General features: G+C 33.6%; 1 protein-coding gene across 2 annotated transcripts in view; it reads left to right on the top strand.

Annotated features, from left to right (window-relative positions):
* Positions 1-19,106, top strand: part of VAPA (VAMP associated protein A) — a 37,908-nt gene that overhangs the window by 9,212 nt on the left and 9,590 nt on the right. Inside the window, exons 2-5 of one of the 2 annotated variants that reach the window (XM_016208927.2) lie at positions 6,920-7,072; positions 11,185-11,288; positions 11,756-11,836; positions 17,317-17,454. In XM_016208927.2, the coding sequence (XP_016064413.2) occupies positions 6,920-7,072; positions 11,185-11,288; positions 11,756-11,836; positions 17,317-17,454 (476 nt within the window). The remainder of the gene's footprint in view (positions 1-6,919; positions 7,073-11,184; positions 11,289-11,755; positions 11,837-17,316; positions 17,455-19,106) is intronic. The other variant, XM_016208926.2, reaches the window with a different exon arrangement.

Raw genomic sequence — 19,106 nt, 5'->3', positions numbered from 1 at the left:
TTGGATGTAAACATATAAAATATTTTCTTAGTGTTTGAATCTTGTTTTAGGAAATGTTCATTGTTGACCTTTAGGACCAAAGGAAATAAATATCTATTTTAAAATCTTTTTAATATATAACTGATTTGATTGCAATTTAATGCTTTGATGTTGCACGGAAATCTACCTGGAATGCTTATGAATTAGGAAATAAACATAGCTAGGTCTTTGCATAAACTACCTACAGTATTTAGGAGAGTCAGACCTGGTTTGACTTCCTGCTTTCATTGCTTTGGAGTCCTGTGACCTTGGACAAATGTTTTAACTTCTCTGAGTTTGACTCATCTGTAAAATGAGGATAATACATAATAAAAGTGTCTTCGCCATGGGCTTATTACGAGTGGGTTAGATGTCATAATTCATGCAGCTACTGATAAAGGCTAGCTATTGTAAAAACCTTTGTTGCTGTTATACTACTTTTCCTATTGCTGCTGTCATTCTATTACTGTGGAAATTCTTAGTAGATATTCTGTATACTTTATATGAATGATTATTTTAAGTTAATGTAACATGACACTGTTCAGCAACATAACCCTTATATAAATGAAAACCTGTTTTAATCAGTGATATACAGCTGTTGATTTACTAAAACTTGCGGAAACATTGAAGTAGTCATCGTCCGCATTGCTACAGCTACGTTACTTATATATTTGAGCTGAGCATCTAGCCTCCTTCCTCATTAGGATTTTTACTTATTCTCTTTTAGTTAAGGTAGGATGAAGAAACACATAATATTGGAATAAATGGTTTTTGAAGACCTAGTCATAGCATTTGAAACAAAACATGCATACTTCTGATACTTTTTGTTCTTATATATTGGTTAGAAAGAATTCATGTGACTGTTCAACCATACTTCCAGTGCATATTCATTCAACAAATGTGTTAGCAGCTACTGTGACTTTGGGCCTGTGTTAATTACTCCAGTTCATTCAGGGATGAATTGAATGTTTCTTCACAAGGGGCTTATAGTTAAGTTGGGCGGGATAAGACGTACATAAATAATAAAAGAAAGTGAAAAGTTCCATGAGAGAGGTATAGATTATGTATCTTGTGAATTGTATGGTCAGCCATGTTTCTCTTTAAAGATTCATGCTTTGGTGCATTGTACTTTCTGGTATTAATTATTCAAAGGTCGCTAACTCAGTCTGTACCTCATAGACAAGAACTCAGAAAAACCTTGTCAAGGATCCAAAAATTTAGCCTGCTACAGTTTTGTGGATTTTGGTAGAAGACATTAAACTCCTGGGTTTAGAGACAAAGGATGTTACTATTCATGGCACTGCGAGCAGCATGAGCTTCATATTTGTGTTGTTTTCCATTGCCCCCTCAAGTTCCATGGCTGTAACCCAAAGGGTTTCAGTTTAGGTGGACGCTACCCATATATAGTGAATATTCATCATAGCTGAAAATCTTGAGTTTGGGGAACCTGAATCTTTTATAATGGGATGCATGAAAAGCTGCCTGACATTTTTTCCAGAAGAAAGTTATCTTTATTATACTGGATATTATACAAACCTACCCTCTTCTCAAGAGGAAGACATTATTTTCCAAGACTATTCACTATTTAATATATTCTTGAAAAGATATTCTCAATATAAGCTCCCCATGCCTCCATTTGAAAAACATGCAGAAATGCTAGAGATCCATAAAGAATTGTTCCCAACCTGCCTCTGAGTAGCTAGCCTAAATGGATGTCACAGAGTTCATGGATTAAATGTTCTTGTGTGTTGCTCATTTATTCTTAAACTGCATTTCAGAAGCCTTTCCTGTATCTGAAATGCTGCATGCTATATACCACTTTTTATCCTGAGTAAAAATTTGATTCTCTTTGCAGAAAGCAAATATTGAACTCAAGTTGATATGCCTGCTGAGGATTTTAGGAGTGAGTGTACTGATGTCTTCATCTTACTTTAGAATGCATAAAAAATAAGATGGTTAGATGAATAGAGATGAATAAATAGGTGGTTATGTCTCCAAGTAATAAGAACAAAATGTTAACTTTAGAATTTAGGTAAATGGATATGTGATTGTTCACTGTAACAGTTATTTCAATTTCTCTATGAAATTTTAAAAAATGTTGGGGAAAAGCCAGTTGCTCTCTTCTCTTTGCCAAGTCAATTTTCTTGGTACCTAAGCTCAGCTTGGCATTTCAAGAAAACTTTAATGGCAATCCCCATCAAAATATGGGTGGATGATAACCATTTAAAAAATTGTTTAGTCAGTGATTCTTTGTTAGCTGTTTTTAGTTTAATGGGGTTCCTTTTAAGATTGGGAAGTTTGGGCAAAAAAGGCCCCACTATTTGGTAAGAAGTCATTGCTCTGAATGCTAGAATTTCAGGTGTAGAGCCTGAATATAAAGGGCATTTCATGCCTGAAATATATTTTTAGGCAAAGGAAGCAGGCAAGTCCCACTTTAGGACATCCTTTCTGGGTGAGCTACCCTAACCTTTTCCTACCTTTTTGAAATTCCAGGTTCCAAGTTTGTTTCATATGTCCAACCCTTTTTATACAGAGGCCATATTTGTTTATGTTATATTTCTATCTAATTGTTAGGATTTGGGACTAGGAATAGGGTTTTGGCTTATTCGCAATGACAGTGGTAGTGAAGTGACAGGAAATGTTATGGTCCTTTAAAGGGGAGACTTAAAGGAGGACAACCCATGCAATTAAAAGGTAGAGTTGTAGAGTTATTTCAATTGTAGTATTTTCCCCCCAGTAAAAGAGTGCAAACAGATATAACTTGAATTGTGTGGAATTTTCTTGTTTTATATGGACTATTATTACATATAGATACTGAAATTTCTTCTCTAACGTAGGATGTATGTATCAGATGGTACTTGTGATTAGTGACTAGTATACTTTTGTATTAGGTAATCTTAAAATATATTGCAGTAATTGTTTCTAAATGTTAAACTAAGCATTTATATTAGACAAATGACAAGATTTCTTTCTTTTTAAAAAAAATAATAGGTTTTATTATTTTTTTTAAAACTTTATTGTTGACACTTACAGATGTCCCCATTTTCACCCCCTTTGCCCACCTCCACCCAGCACCAGTTCCCCTTCCCTCTGGCTATCACCTTACTGTTGTTTGTGTCTATAGGTTAGCTTTTCTAAAAAAATTTAAAACTTTATTGTTTTGTGTAAAGGAAAAATATGTATAGTTTAAGGAGTTATCAAAAGTAAATGCTCACGTAGTCAGTGCTCAGGACAAGAAATAGAACTTGGGCCCAGCTAGCATGGTTCAGCGGTCAAGCATTGACCTGTGATCCAGGAGATAGAGGTTTGATTTTTGGACAGGGCACATGCCCAGGTTGCGGGCTGAATCCCCAGCAGGGAATGTGCAGGAGGCAGCTGATCAGTGACTCACCGTTGATGTTTCTATCTCTCTTTCCCTCTCCCTTCCTCTCTGAAATCAATAAAAATATTTAAAAACAAATTATCCAAAAAAAGAAAAAGAAATAGATCTTGGCCAGCATTCCAGAATTCTCCTAGTTACTACCTCCTTCTTTCTCTACGTTAACCCCTATCCTGGCTATTTGTAACCATTAACTTGATTTTCTTAATGGTTTAACCACCTAAGTATTGCATAGGATAGGTTATTCAATTAATAAAGCAAGAAATTATTAATGCAGCATTTTAAAACACTGTGCAACACAGTATCCCATTTTAATATATATATATTTTGTAATGTCCTCTTTACCATCCCAAAATGAAATTCATATAGAAAATTCTCTGCCAACATACCTAATTTAAAAATTTTAATATAACATAAAGAAGAAATTTTTAAAAAAGTACGTTTCTAATGAAATATGTATTTTATTGTGTAAACGTTTGGGCACATATGTACTAGAAGATATAATGAAGTAGCCATATGCTTGTGACCTACTTATAACAAATAAGTTTGCATTTGAGAAAAGTTAGGCAAGAGTTTTATCTTAGAGGGCTGACCAGTTTTCTTTAACATTTTATAATAAGGGCAAAATAAGAATAATTATGCATATAAGTAGAATCGTGAATGTGTCACTTACAAATGTCTGCTGGGTAATATAGATATGTTGCAGTGATGATTCAAGTATCATGAGTGACATAGCTGTTAGAATAATTTTTTTAATAGTAAACTTACCTTTTAAAGTTCTGGAGGAAAGAGAACATTTTTTCCCCTGTTTTACACAATAGATGAATTTTTGAACAGGAGATTTTTCATCAGTATGAATTTTTAGAGGGGTATTTGAAAATTTGGTGGGATAGGGACATAATGCTTTATTATATGAATCTGCCCTGGCATTGCATGTTGTCTAACATATCCTCTTTTCCCCCCAACAACAGTACCACTCAGTTATAATGCCAGACAAAAAATACATGACAGGGACAGTATCACTCTGGGATTTAGGATTGTTTCAGAGCAAGTAAATTACATAATTTTTTCTCTGTTTTTAAGGGTCTGTAAAGGTAGATTTTTATTAGGTCTTTTTAACCTGCAGCCTTCAAGGGTCCAGGTCTCCCTCCCACCCCTACCTAATCTCCTTATCTCAACCCTACTACCCCAAAATTCAGTGTAAAATTGTTGTGAATGTGCTGATTAAAATTGACACATGTTTATTTTCTAAATTAGTTTAAAAAATCAGTTATTTGCCCAGCAGGGTGTGGCTCAGTGGTTGAGCATCGACCTAGGATCCCGGAGATTGTGGTTTGATTCCCTGTCAGGGCACATGCCTGGGTTGTGGGCTTTATCCCCAGTGGGGGGCGTGCAGGAGGCAGCTGATCAATGACTCTCTCATTGTTGATGTTTCTGTCTCTCTTCCTCTCCCTTCCCCTCTCTGAAATCAGTAAAGAAATATTTAAAAAAAAAAAAAATCAGTTATTTTACCTTATTTTGGATAATTGGTATTTTTCTTTAAAATTGGGGAGAATTAGAAAAATTGAATTTAAAATTTAAAAACTTTTACATAGTTACATTGTAAAAATATAGGATTGTTCAAAATTAAAATTTTGTGAAATGTTTCCTTTGTCATGTTAAAGTCTAGTTGAAATAGTCCTATAAAAATTTATACATTCTCAGTGATCTGTAGTAGTATTTGGACTCGGAGAATGTCAAAAAGTGGAATCTATGTCTTTAAGACTCCAATTTTATCAGTAGTTAAAAATGCTTTGATAGCCAACCATTTTGTGGATGAATTCATGTGGAAAATGGACAGATTGGAGTTTTCTTCTTTATTCTAACATGCCAATGTATGGTGTAGCTGTTAATCAGCTGCTCATTAAAAATTCAAGCAGTTGGGATTAAAGAAGAAGCAAAGGGTGCAAAATAACATACAAATTGAATGATTAACTTGACCATATAATTAAGTAAAGGAAACTGAAAGATTGCACTGTATATATATCAGGGTGGGGATGGGGAGTAGGTTTTCAGTTGAGTATGGGAAACTCAGAATTTATTCTTGCATTATTATTGTATTCTTTTCCATACAAACAACTGTAAACCTACTTTTGCCCCACCCTGTATATTGTATATATACTTTCCCTCCGAAAAGAAACACGCATACCTGTTGATTTACATTGGCTATTTTGACATTAAATTTTTTTCCTTTCTGTAACTTGTTCTCTGCCTTCATATATTTTCTTCTAATGTTCTCATTTCTATCTTCACCCTCTCATCCCAGTTGCAAATCTTTGTTATGAAACAATGTGTAACTCAAAAACTTTAAATATAGGATAAAATAATTTCCCTTCCTAGAGCTTGAAATAAGTACCTTTTAAAGGCCTTGCATTTGAAATTTATTTCTTTTCCTCTCATTACATTAGGCAGATCTACTTGTTTTATAGTTTTAAAAGACATGCACATTCTTGTTTATTTAAATAAAAGAAAGCCTTTGTAACAGTTGTCTTTGATTTCAGTCTTCTGGCTTTTAAAAAAACTAACTTAAGACCAGTTGTTTCAAAAACCATTTAAAATTGCTTTTGAGTTAGGGCTTTTCTTTATCCGAGAGCAAAAATGGCTGTAAACTTTCTTTTTCTCTCCTTTTAAAAAAATGGTTTAGGCCCTGGCTGGTGTTGTTCAGTTGGTCAAGCTTCATCATCCCCTGCACCAGAAGGTCTCCGGTTTGATTTCATGCCTAGTAGTAGGAGGTGTGCAGGAGGCAGTCAGTCCATTGATGTTTCTCTCTCACGTTTGTTTTTCTCTCTCTTTCCCTTCTCCTTCTCCCTTCCTCTTTCTCTAAAATCAGTAAAGACATATTTAAAAAAAAACAGTTTAGGATTTATTTAATTCAGGCAGAACTAGATCACCTTTTCGGATTCTTTGTTTTGAGTTTTGTGTTGCTTTGGTGTAGAACCAAAGCTTAAAAACTTTGTATCTAGAGTATTTGACACAGTGGTCATAATAAATACTTAACAGCTATATATGAGTGAGTGAGTGAATCAAACATAATTGAGGTGAAGCAAGAGCACTTTTGTCATTAGATGTAGTGTCTTCAGATGTAGAAATTTTTTCATTTGGCTCAGTAAAGCGAGTTTGAAGATTGACGCACTAGTTTGCAGACCATTGGAAAATCCTGCAGTGTGATACTAGCCTATTATAAGAATATAATTGTGGACTTATTTCACAAATTGAAACTTTCAGAATACTTTTATTTGATAGAAATAACACATGCTCATGTAGGACTTTCGTAAAATATGGTAAGGAATGAAGAAGAAAGTAAAACTCATTTGTAAGTCTACCACTGTGAGAAAAGTAGTCGTTTGATTTATGTATACAGACTTTAATATATACTTTAAATAAAATTGAGGTTATATACATTCAGTTTTGAATTCTGCTGTGTGTATGTGTGAGACAATCCAATTAAATTTTTTTCCTGTTTTTGGTTTTTGAACCTTACAGGCCCCTTCACAGATGTAGTCACTACAAATCTTAAGTTGCGAAATCCATCGGATAGAAAAATATGTTTCAAAGTGAAGACTACAGCACCTCGTCGGTACTGTGTGAGGCCCAACAGTGGAATTATTGACCCAGGGTCGACTGTGACTGTTTCAGGTAGCACATCATATCCAGAATTTACGCAGTTTTGAATATTGACATTTTATGATTATTTATTATTTGGTTTTAATTAAGAGGGTTTTAGAAATTATTCTGACTTTGCCTTTATTTAAGTGATGTCCTCTTCTCTTACTATATATATGCAAACTGTTGCAGAAAATTTCTCATTCTTATTTGTGATGAGTGTTATGTGATCAATTTATAAGCAATTGTCAGTTTAAATTTTGTATCTTTAGTTTGTCTCTTTTTTCTACAGCTCACTACCACATTCTCTGCCCTTATTATTTTATCTTTGAAATACAACACCATTTTTGTGGCTGATCATTTTTATTCAGATCCCTAGCTATTGTTACATGTTACATGCAATTATAGAAGTATTCTAAATTGTTTGCTTAAAATATATATATATAATTCCTTTTTGCTGATTGTATCAAATTAGATGAGTATTTCTGCTTTTCATTGTAAACAGTGCCCTGCACTTGAAAATTTTATTTTTATTACTCCCTTTTGTGTTTACTTGTAGTCCAAGGAGTATACTTGGTGACTTCCATATATGGATTACTTACCCTTGCCATGGAGTCTGTGCTAATGCCATGATTAATGCCCGCTATAAAATGTTCCTTTCTTTCCTTTCCAAGACAGTACTTTCTAATGATCTAACATAGCTGAGAAACAGGAAACAAGCATGAGAATGTGTCTTACTTATGGGAGAACCTCTCAGGCTTCACAAGAGACCATTTACTCTTACTTTCTAGCAGTGGCTCTCAACACTCACTGCATGTCGTAATAACACAGGGAACAGGAGCACATGTGGACCCTCCCAGATCAGAATCTCTGGGGACGTGGCCTAGACATGTGTACCTTAAAAAACAACAACACATGCCTGAGTGTTCCTAATAAGTACTCCTAAGATATAATAATTCACTATCAGTTTTCAAGTCCACAGAGGTTAAAAATAGCAATTTATATAAAGAGCGAGAGCCTAGAGCAGATCCATTGAGAGTATTTAGAAGTAGGACCTGATTGCAAAGGCAGCAGAAGACAGACCATAGAATTCTTAATGACCCTGAATCCTCCCTCGGTATCTAGAGTCCAAAACTCAGAGCAAGGAGGCCCTAGGAAAGATGTTTTTAGTGAGTCTGGTGGTCTGGTGACCTGGAAGGAATGCTTTTGTATTTGTCCATGTCGTCAATTCCTGGGGGAATGGATGAGAAATATGATAAAGCAATGAGTACATGCATTCTGGAATTTGCTCCCTAAATCTTCAAGCTTTAGTTACAGTGGATGAAAATAGAATTATTTCTATTTGTGTGGTTAAAAATAGTTTTCGGTGCAAACAGTTACATCCCCAGGAGTCCATAAAACTATTCAGAATGACTTTCTTTGAGGGTTCTAGATTGCTGAAGTTTTACTGTGTTAATGTTTATTTTAAAATTGTGTAATTTACAATAGCTAAGATCTGGAAACAGCCCAAGTGCCCATCATTAGGTGAGTGGATCAAACAGCTGTGGCACATTTACACCATGGAATACTATGCACCTGTAAAAAAGAAGGATCTTTTATTCTTTGACACAGCATGGAGGGAACTAGAAAGTATTATGCTAAGTGAAATAAGCCAGTCAGAGAAAGACAAGTACCACATGATCTCACTTACATGTGGAATATAATAAAATCAATTGATGAACAAAGTGGGTCTAGAGACATAGAAGCATGGAACAGACTGAGGGATCTCAGGGAAGGTGGGGCGGGGGGAGTGAGTGGGGAGAGATTAATCAAAGACCTTACATGTTTATAAGCATAACTCATGGACACAGACAGTTGATTCCAGTGCTGTGGCCTCAGTATACCTATTCAAACACATCAGTGCTTGATTCTCCCCAAATCATCTTCCTTTTCTGTTCTGTAATCATTGTTCCCATGCCAGTCTTCATGCTGAATTTCCTTTCCCCAGAATCTTTTCCTTTCTGTTGCTGACAATTAGTTTCCCTATCTTGATCATATATTTTTTTTTTTTTTTTTTTTTTAATTTTATTATTGTTTAAAATATTACTGATGTCCCTTTTTCTCCCCAATGACCTGTTCCACCCCTTTCCTTCCCCTTCCCCAGTCCCTCTCCCCACTGTTGTCCATGTCCTTGGGTTGTGTATATATGCACATAAATTCTTTGGTTACTCTCTCCCCCTCCACCCACCCACCCTCCTCCATCCCTCTGACATTCATCATTCTCATTTATGCTTCCATGTCATTGAATCTATTCTGTTCATCAGTTTATTAAGTTCTTTAGATTCCATGTATAAGCGAGATCATGTGATATTTGTCTTTCGCTGCCTGGCTTATTTGGTCATATATTCTTCAGAGCATCTCCACATTCTTGTGTGTGATCATTAAAAAATAATAATTAAAAAGTAAAAATAGTGTACTTTTTCAAAGCGCTTTTTCCCACATAAACCCCTTGTATTGAACACCTGACTTATTAAAAGTTCCAGACACACTAATTATGATTTGTCCTCAGATCCCTCTCTTCCCATTAGAACTTAGCTTTTCCAGTTTTCAGTGTAGTGCCTTTCTGTACAAGGAGTCACTCAAACTACACTTCCTCTAGCAACTTTCTCTGATTGACTCTACTTCTATACTCATTTCCCCCCCCTCCCTTTAACATTTTATATACATTTTAAGATTGTCTTCCTCTTGTTATTTGCAACCTTATGGTATAACTGTCATAAAGTCACAGTCATGTTTGAAGTTTTCCTTTTATCTAGATCCCAGTGATTAGCTTGTAATGATTGCTCAGTGGAGTATTAATGGAAATTTATTGTGCTTTATTTGGATTCTGGGTGTTTATCCTGTGCATTTTCTGCTGCTATGTATTTGGCTTAAAAAAAATTTTGTTTTTAACCGTGATGGAAGTTGATGGACTTCTCAGACATAGCTTAGAAATAAGATTTTCTTATATAGTTGATATTTCTCACATTTGCTTAATTGCATATGTCCTTCTGAAAGTGTTGAAATGTATATACATCTTAGAAATGATGTAAGTATTAGCAGGGGAATAACTTTCCACAATACTATATACATATTTTACATAATTGCTGATTCATTAATTATTAGATTCATATTACATAATTTAGCATGACTTACAACCACATGGAGTCTCTAAAAACCCTATTTTATAGGGCACTGACAATCATAAATGCTTAGGAAAATTTTGAATATAATTATTTGAATGCTAGAAAAATTAAAGGAATCATGAGACCTTATGGTTTCCTTGTATACTTTGCTTTCTTAGATTCAGGTTTAAACAAATTGATAAACTCCTTTTGAATGGGTGTTTATTTAAAATCTATTTTTAGCCCTGGCCAGGTGACTCGGTTGGTTGGAGTATCATGCCCTACTCTAAAAGGTTGTAGGTTTGATTCCCGGTCAGGGCACATACATAAGTTTCGTGTTCAGTCCCCAGTTGGGGAGAGAATGGGAGGCATCCTGTTGATGTTCGTTTCTTGAATTTATGTTTCCCTCCCTCCGTCCTTCCCTCCTTCCCTTCCTCTGTCCTTTCCTCCATTCCTCCCTTTCTCCCTCTCTAAAATTGAAGATTTAAAAAAAAATCCATTAAAAAAAATTAGTTATATTAGAACACTAATACATGGTGTAGTGAGTTTTTAAGTTACTTAGTGTTTCTCCTTTAAATAATCCAGTTGTCTAATTTTAAGAGATATTATCTCTACTAAAGGAAGCCTGCATTTATAACTAGTTTCAATAGAAAATTTACTAGATTTAATTCAAGCTTGCAGGCATGAAAATAGTTTTGGGAAAGTTTTGAAAACTTTACCAAACATAAGTATAGAGGGGACAATCATGGATTGGTATTTTTTTAATAGCCATTTGTTTAATTTGTGGGTTGTTAAAGACTTAGCAAATCAGAATGGTGGAAAATTGAAAAATAATTGTAAAACCTAAAGTTGATTCTGGATCCTAAATGTAAATAAAACAGTGTTTGGGTTCTTGAATGCTTCCTGGTTTTCTTTAAATTTGCATATTAGTGAATCAGATAATAGGAATAAGAAGCACACAGATGTGAAAGACAATGTAATATGTTCTTTCTTTTTATTTAGTAATGCTACAGCCTTTTGACTATGATCCCAATGAAAAAAGTAAACACAAGTTTATGGTACAGACAATTTTTGCTCCACCAAACATTTCAGATATGGAAGCTGTGGTAAGTATAGAAATTGAACAGAATTTATTTTGGGGAATGTTGTTTAAACTGTGGGTTTTGTGTAGTTCTCAATTGAGAAACCTAATTTTAAAAAAATCTATGAATCTGTTTATTATAGATAATCCTGACTGTAAAAATGAAAGAATTTTGAAATAGTATTTTTTAGAAACAATTTAGAAATCCTACTAAGAAGAAAGTCCTGTAATCTCTATAGAGATGTTAGTGTGATTTTAATGGATGGTGATAGTAGCTCTTCTTAGGCTTATATAGAAATTTCTTTGGCATTGCCAGATAACTATGGCAGGGTGATCAATACAGAGTGCAATGCAGCATTGCATCTTGACTGAGCCAAACACAGCACTTCTGCTCCAAGCAGCTACACTAATCCTTTAGTTGTCCCTTGAGGTGAAACCTATTTGTCATGGTCATATCTCTTCTGTCTCATGTTTGGTTTTGTTTGTTTTTAGTGGAAAGAGGCAAAACCCGATGAATTAATGGATTCTAAATTGAGATGTGTTTTTGAAATGCCCAATGAAAATGATAAATTGGTAAGTAAGAAATTGGAAGCTGTTGACAAGCTCTGTTACTTTGAGATTAATTTTCCTTTTGTTTTGACCTTTGTGGGGTGTGTAATAATGGCCATTTCACTTTATAAGAGTTAGTGCTTAGTTTTAAAAAAACTTGATATGCTCTTTTTATCTTAATAACATTTGTTCAAGAAGAAAAATACCTTTAGATAGAAACTGCATGATGGAGAAGAATCATTTCTGCATGATGGAGAAGAATCATTTAATTCTACCAAATTTTTTCCACTTAAACTATTTCAAGTTCTTTATAGAATGAGACATTTATATACATAAATATAATTAAATAACAGATGTAAACCACTTTTTGGCAACTGTATACCAGCAATCTGAGGGTAAAATGTTTAATTTACATGAATAAGATATATGCATTCACATTTTTTATTTTGGGTACATATCTCAAAATCCCTTTTAAAAAGCATTTAAAAACAAAGTAATTTGATCAACACCTAATTGCCATTCAGGGACTTCTTTATTTCAGCTTACACTGAAAGTAACACAATAATTGAGCCTACGTACTTAATCTGCAAGCTTACTTTTCAGTAGAGCAAAGAGCCTCCAGATCAAGGCAATAGTCATGTCAGATTATAACCCAATTTTGACAAACAATTCTGTTTATTCATATTATTTTATATATTAAGTCCCCCCCCCCAAAAAAAACCCAGTTTACCTTTCAGGTACCCCGTAGGGCCACAGAAAGATTCAAATTTGCATTTCAGAAAGGGAATACAGAAAGTGACAACAACCCATTCTATACATTCAAAGACTACTTTTTAAATTACATACACATATCCCTCAGTCCTCCAAATTATATTTACCTCACACTAATCAAAAAGCAACATAAAAATTATTTACTAAAGAATAAAATCAGATTAAAGGCAGCAATATTTATAAATTATCTTACCATAAACCACTTACAGTAAGAAAAAAGAAAATCAGATTGATTTTGACCAAAATCAATACTGAGCAAAATACCCAGGAATAGCCAAACTTGGAATAAACTGTTTATTCATGTCATCCAGTTCCCTCACCCACTCCTGCCTCCGGTAACCACCGATTTGATCTCTTTTCTGTGAGTTTTTTTAAGAGTCCATATATAAGTGAGATCCTACAGTATTTGTCTTTCTCTGTCTTGACTTATTTCACTTAGCAGAATGCCCTCAAGGTTCATCCATGTTACTGCAAATGGCAAGATTTACTTCTTTTTTTTATGGCTGAATAATATTGTGTCATATATATATATACACCGCAACTTTTTTATCCACTTATCTGTCAATGACCACTTAGGTTATTTCCATGTCTTTGCTATGATAGATAATGCTGTTATATAAACATGGGGTACAGATATCTCTTTGATGTAGTATTTTAGTTTCCTTCAGATATATTCCAAAAAGTGAAATTCAGTGGAATATGGGTTGACTTATTTTAAAACATGTACTGATATTTTCTCAATATTTATATGATTTTTTAATAATCATTTAATAAACTTAGAGCTGTCTTTCATCTGGGCTTTTGTATTCTTTGGATAGTGGAAAATTTGACATTATAGCCTGAAAGGGGATGGAAGCCAAGTATTTGATATTGCTGATCAAGAGTAGTTCTCAGTACTTTGGAAACCAAACCAGAAGTTGATGGAAATGGAAGTTGAGCCTAGCCATTTTACCTTATCATAGAGGAGAGTAACAGGTGTATCTACATAGAGGTGTATCCCCATAGTAATCCAAGAAAGCGGTTTTGGATCTGCCAAAGGGCTTGAACAAATATTGAATGTAGTCCTTAGAGTCCCACACCATGGAACATGAGCAGAAGTAATTTGTCTCTGGTAAATTTTTAGACCAGGTGTTAGTAACCTGAAGTCTGTTTAGTAATTTCAAAGTACTCCAGAGAATATCTCATTTTGAGGCTGGATGAACTAGCTGCAGAATGTATTTGCACTAACTGAACTACTTGGACTTCAGGTACAATTATTGAGATTAAGTTGTAGGGAATATTTGCTGAAGGTAATGTGTGTGTTTTTTTTAATATTTTATTTGGAAAAACTTTAAACACTTAGAACAGTAGATAAACAATGAATCCCCGTGAACCTATGGTTAGTTTTAACAGTTACCAGTTTATGGTTAATGTTATTTCATCTACACCTCACTACTTCCCATCTCACATTGTTTTAAGGCAAATCCCAGATGTGATATAGTTGAATCTGTAATATTTCAGTATGTATCATTCAAATATAAGAGAAGGGAAAGCAGTTTAATGACAATACTGCCATTAAGCCTTTAAGCTTAATATATTATTAATATCAAACAATCCAAGCAGCATTCAAGTTAATCTCACAAATGCATTAAAAAGTTTTTTTGCCAGTTTGTTGGAATTGATTTAAAAGTCCACATACTGCTATTGGATGATAATGTTTCTTAAATCTTTTAATCTATAGACGTCCTCTCTGTTTTTCTTTTGCAAGTTATTTATTATAGATACTGAGTTTTGTCCTATATACCTGCAGATTCTATAAGAAATCTTAATTATTGAGAAATATATTTAGATCCAGTTCTGAGTTGTTTGTTATGAGACTTTGTCAAGTCATCAGTTTAATGTTGCAACTCAACCTTTTTAGAAAATATGAAACCTTAATGTTGCCAAACCTGGAGTTTATATTATAATAGTATGAAATATATGATAAAGTTTTTATTTGTTATAATAATTAAGGATGAAACCTTATATATATAAAAATACATATAAAAAATCTTTTATAATAATTCATGTGGTAATTAGACCCTGTTGATAATTGAATCTTTCTATTTCCAGTTCAGTGTTTATAGTTGACGTTGATAAAATTGCTTAAAAACTGTCTTTGACATTTATTCCTTTCTAGCACCTAGCTAGAAATTTAGTTAGAAACCATCTAGTATTTATCTAGCATAGATAAAATTACAAAATAACACAATATCCTTTTTTCTGTATGTTTATCTTCAGTTTACTTTGAAACTTGTCGGGAAATTAGGGCATTATTGAATAGTGTTTTGTCTAGATAAAGTTTGTTTACTACAGATAAATTGATAAAATGTTAATATTGATAAAAGCTGAATTCTGACTTACACAAATTGTTTAAAGGTGATATTTCCTATTCAAGGAAAATACATTTCTAAATGTGCAAGATTAACAAAAATGTTAAAAATGTTAAAAATGTTTTTTGTTTATAGTATGATTACTATATAGTGAATTAAGATTGTTTGACCTTTATCGTGTTTTTTGGGTGTTTTTTAGTTTATTTGTTAATATGTTGTAAAAAAAAGTATGTTAATTGAAGCAAAATTTAGTTTAGTTTTTGACATCTTTAGGTTTAATATACTAAAAAACTCAGGATGGCACATTTAGTGTTGAGTGCAGTGAAGCCCACATTCAGTTAGTGGTTTCTCACACATTTATTTTAAAGAGTTGTTCATCAGAATTTATGATCTTTGGTAGTCAGCTTAGAAAAATTTAGTCAGTATATCCAAAGTAGATAGATAGTTATCATAGTTGTTGATATATTTTTCTCAAAGTTGGTGTACCGAGCAGGTCTTACAGGTCTTATACTTTATGATGGTTTTTACATTAAGCACCCCATCCCACTCTCAAACCTCTCTGCCTGCAGCTCCTTGCCCATCTCCCTGTACCACCCCGCTCCAAGAAGTAGATGGGCATTTAATTTAAGTAAGCTATATAGTATATCTGTTTGAGGATTTGAATCTTTTTAGGTATGCTATTAATCCTTAGACATTTGCATGTTCTAAAAACAATGGAAAAGGGTATGCTATTTTATTGGTTTCTTCAGTTCTTTCAGGACCTTGATCAACTATATAAATAAATGATTGAAGCTTTGTGGTCAGTCTTGTAGAATAAAAAAGGTGCCAGCTTTAGAAGTGTAGTGGTTTTTATTTTTATAGTTTAAAGATGTCATTTTTTGTGACAAAACAACTCTTAATTTATATGACCCATCATTAGAATGTGGGCTTCTTTTTGGGAAATAACTGTCTAATATGGATTATAGATAAAGTGGCTTAGGAATCTAGGGGCCTTTTGGTTTTAGAATAAAAGGAAGTACTATTAACAATTATTCCTGGATAACAGGTATTAGCTAATACTGCCTTTAAGCACACTAAAATTTGTGGTCTCCTTAGTCCTAGGGAACAGCAGATCTTTGGATATATTTCAGTAAATTAATGGCCCATAGAGTTCAGTTGAGTTGTATTCAGCGCTCATACTGAGAGCCATTCAGCATTGTTCTTGGGTTCTTGATAGCTGGAGGCATATTATACTAAAACATTGATATTTTATATTTTACAAAGTGGGGTTTTCTGAATTATTAGCCCTTTTTAGTTACTGTCAACTCTGTATTAAATCTAATGTCCAGTTAGTAGTATTTTTTCAAGATTGATTGTGTTTTTAGTTAACGCATTATTTATCATGTTTATCACCTATTCAGTTCTTTGTGTTAAAGTAAAAATGGTTTGGGTTTTTTTTGAGCCTTGCACCTTTACTTGGCATTTTCCCAACTTTTAAAATGTATTGGATTTCATTTATGCTCTACATATAACATCTATTAATGACTTATTTTCTAGGAAAAAATAGTGATTTGTTTTAATGAACGATGAAGGGCTGTCAAGAAAAGGTCATTGGTCTTATGTATAGACTTTTTGTGATTAAATATACATTATTTTCTATTGAGACAACAGATTGGGGACAGTGCATTATTAAGTAAGATAGAGTTTTCTTAGTTATTATATACAATAACCTATATATCAATAAATGTTATTTCAGAGTTTGTTTGAAACCTTTTTTGTAATATTTTTATCTGTATTTGAGGAATTTGAGAAGATAGGAGAACTATGGAGATAATGGTATACTAGAATGTTTTATGTGTCTTTAAATTTATTTATTGGTCCTGGGAGAGGGAGGTGTGTGTGTATTTGGGGAGGGGTGTTGTTGAGTACAGGAGAGATTTATAAATCACTATAGTTTTTGAACCTCAAGGGGAAAAAATTCATTTAACTTAAAAATTGTTCAGGTTGAGTGTTATCAAAGGTGAGAAAAATAAGAAGTGCTTGTTGTTTAGATATTGACAGTATTGATTAGTAACAAAATTCAGAGCCACAAAGTTTGAAAGTATTCATTTTAAGACACTATGAGGCTAGCATAAATTTAATAAGGTTTGTACATTAATTTGTGAACATAATACAAATTGGTCATAGCTAATTTTCTTGGGGAAATAAGTTCAGAAATTTTGTATTTTTTGTTTTAACATAGTTATTATTTATTACTATTATTTCTTATGTAAACACCTTTATATAGAATAAAATGTGAATGTTTTAGAGCCTAATGATTTCTGTGTTAGTCATTCCCAGCACCATGCAGGAGAACTCAGAGTTTGGTGCGAATCTGAGAATATGTTTCCCATGCCACCTCAGGGTATAACTCCACCAGGGACTGCTCCAGCTGTCACTTCAATAAACATCATCAACAACAACACAGTTGCAATTCCTGCCAGTTATAACACGAAGAATGACCCCAGGGGACTCAATGTATTCAAACAGGAGAAGCAGAAGGTTTGTTTTAGGGAGTTAACAGACATAGGAGTCTACTAGTGTTACTGGTTATTTAATGTAAGTTACCTAGCACATATGTGGTATTGTGAGTGTGTTAAGTGAAGTAAATAGAATTGAAATTTTCACCTGTGTTTAAAATTGCAGAACTCACTTAAAAATTATGTACACAGGCTATTCTCTGTTCAAAAAACCAAAAAAATATAACACTTAAAAAAATCTCAGTAGTGAGCAGGACAAATGTAAGTTTGAACATTGTTATGAAATTGCTATAATTTGTCCTTTCATTGAGATTTTGGGAGTATACTCTAAAAAGGAAGTTAGTAGCATATCTGAAGACTTAGCAGGCAGAGCAGTCAAGGTAGGAGCTGTCAAACATTGCTTTTCAGATAAGTATTTGTATTTATATCTGTAAACAAAAGATAAATGAAATTACTATTTTGTGGTTTGTTATCAAATACAAATAATAGTAACCCCTCTTTAACTACATTGTTAGTTATTTACAATGCCCCAGGGTAGGAGAATTTGTAGTATCAACCCTAAAGATCTTAGGTCATATTTGAATTTATTGATGTCTTCGCGTGTGTGCACGCATGCACGTGTGCCTGTGTGTGTTTGTGCTTGTGCGTGTGTGCGCGCGTTGACTTTTAGGAAGTGTAATGGTTGCTGTATGATTCCCTCTTCTGTTTCTTGCTTACTGGAAACTCCAGGAGCCCCACAGTTTGAACAGGTTTTTTATACTTTGATTTGGCTTTGCAGAGAATATGTATATTAAGGCTTAAAAGAATCTGATCCGCCCTGGCTGGGTGGCTCCCGTACACCAAAAGGTACAGGTTCAATTCCTGATCAGGGCATGTACTTAGGCTGTGGGTTCAATCCCTGATTGGGATGAGTATGGGAGGCAACTGATGGGTGTTTCTCTCACATCGGTATTTCTCTTTCTAACACCCCCTTCCTCTCTCTCTGAAATCAGTAAACATATCCTCAGGTGAGTGAGGATAAACATATTTTTTTAATGATCGTTTATGTAAATTTGTTTAGTTACTGATGATCCTAGAGTAACAGAGTAAATTGGTTGTTTAGAGTGAAAATAAATCTTCAGTAACCTTATCAAATACTATATTTTCCAAGGGTAAGACCTTAATTATGCCTCTGAACAATTTGATTCCATAGCTTCTTGACATTAGCTTTTATATATTTACACCCCTTACTCACAATAGTCATAAGAATGAAGTCCCATATTTACATTATTTAGCTTCTCTGTCCTTCTCAATACTTCATTCCAAAAATCTACTTTGCCTTATATTTTATGTTTCCCAAGTTCCAGTCCCTAGCTCTTTTTTTGTCTAATTACCTCCAATAGGAATTACTTAGAATATTGGAATTGAAATTCTGAAGGTTGTTAAAAACACACACTAAAACACAGAAGTAAATTCATCTCACAGATGGAGAAGGGATTACTGCAGATAGGCTAAATAATATAAAACAGTGGAAAAAGTACAAGGTAGGGTATATTTTCTTAATTGATACCATGGCCTTGGCCTTTTAGTTTATTCTAAGTTACAGTGTTAATTAATAATGTTAATGTAATGTTACTATTCATCAGTTTTCTAAGTGTTGCAGCATGTTGTTGAATTCCTCTAGTTTGCTTTTTT

Source organism: Miniopterus natalensis, chromosome 7 (assembly GCF_054644295.1).
Source record: "Miniopterus natalensis isolate mMinNat1 chromosome 7, mMinNat1.hap1, whole genome shotgun sequence".
Lineage (NCBI taxonomy): Eukaryota > Metazoa > Chordata > Mammalia > Chiroptera > Miniopteridae > Miniopterus > Miniopterus natalensis.
Note: the sequence above shows the minus strand (reverse complement) of the source record. Positions and strands in the feature narration are given on the sequence as shown.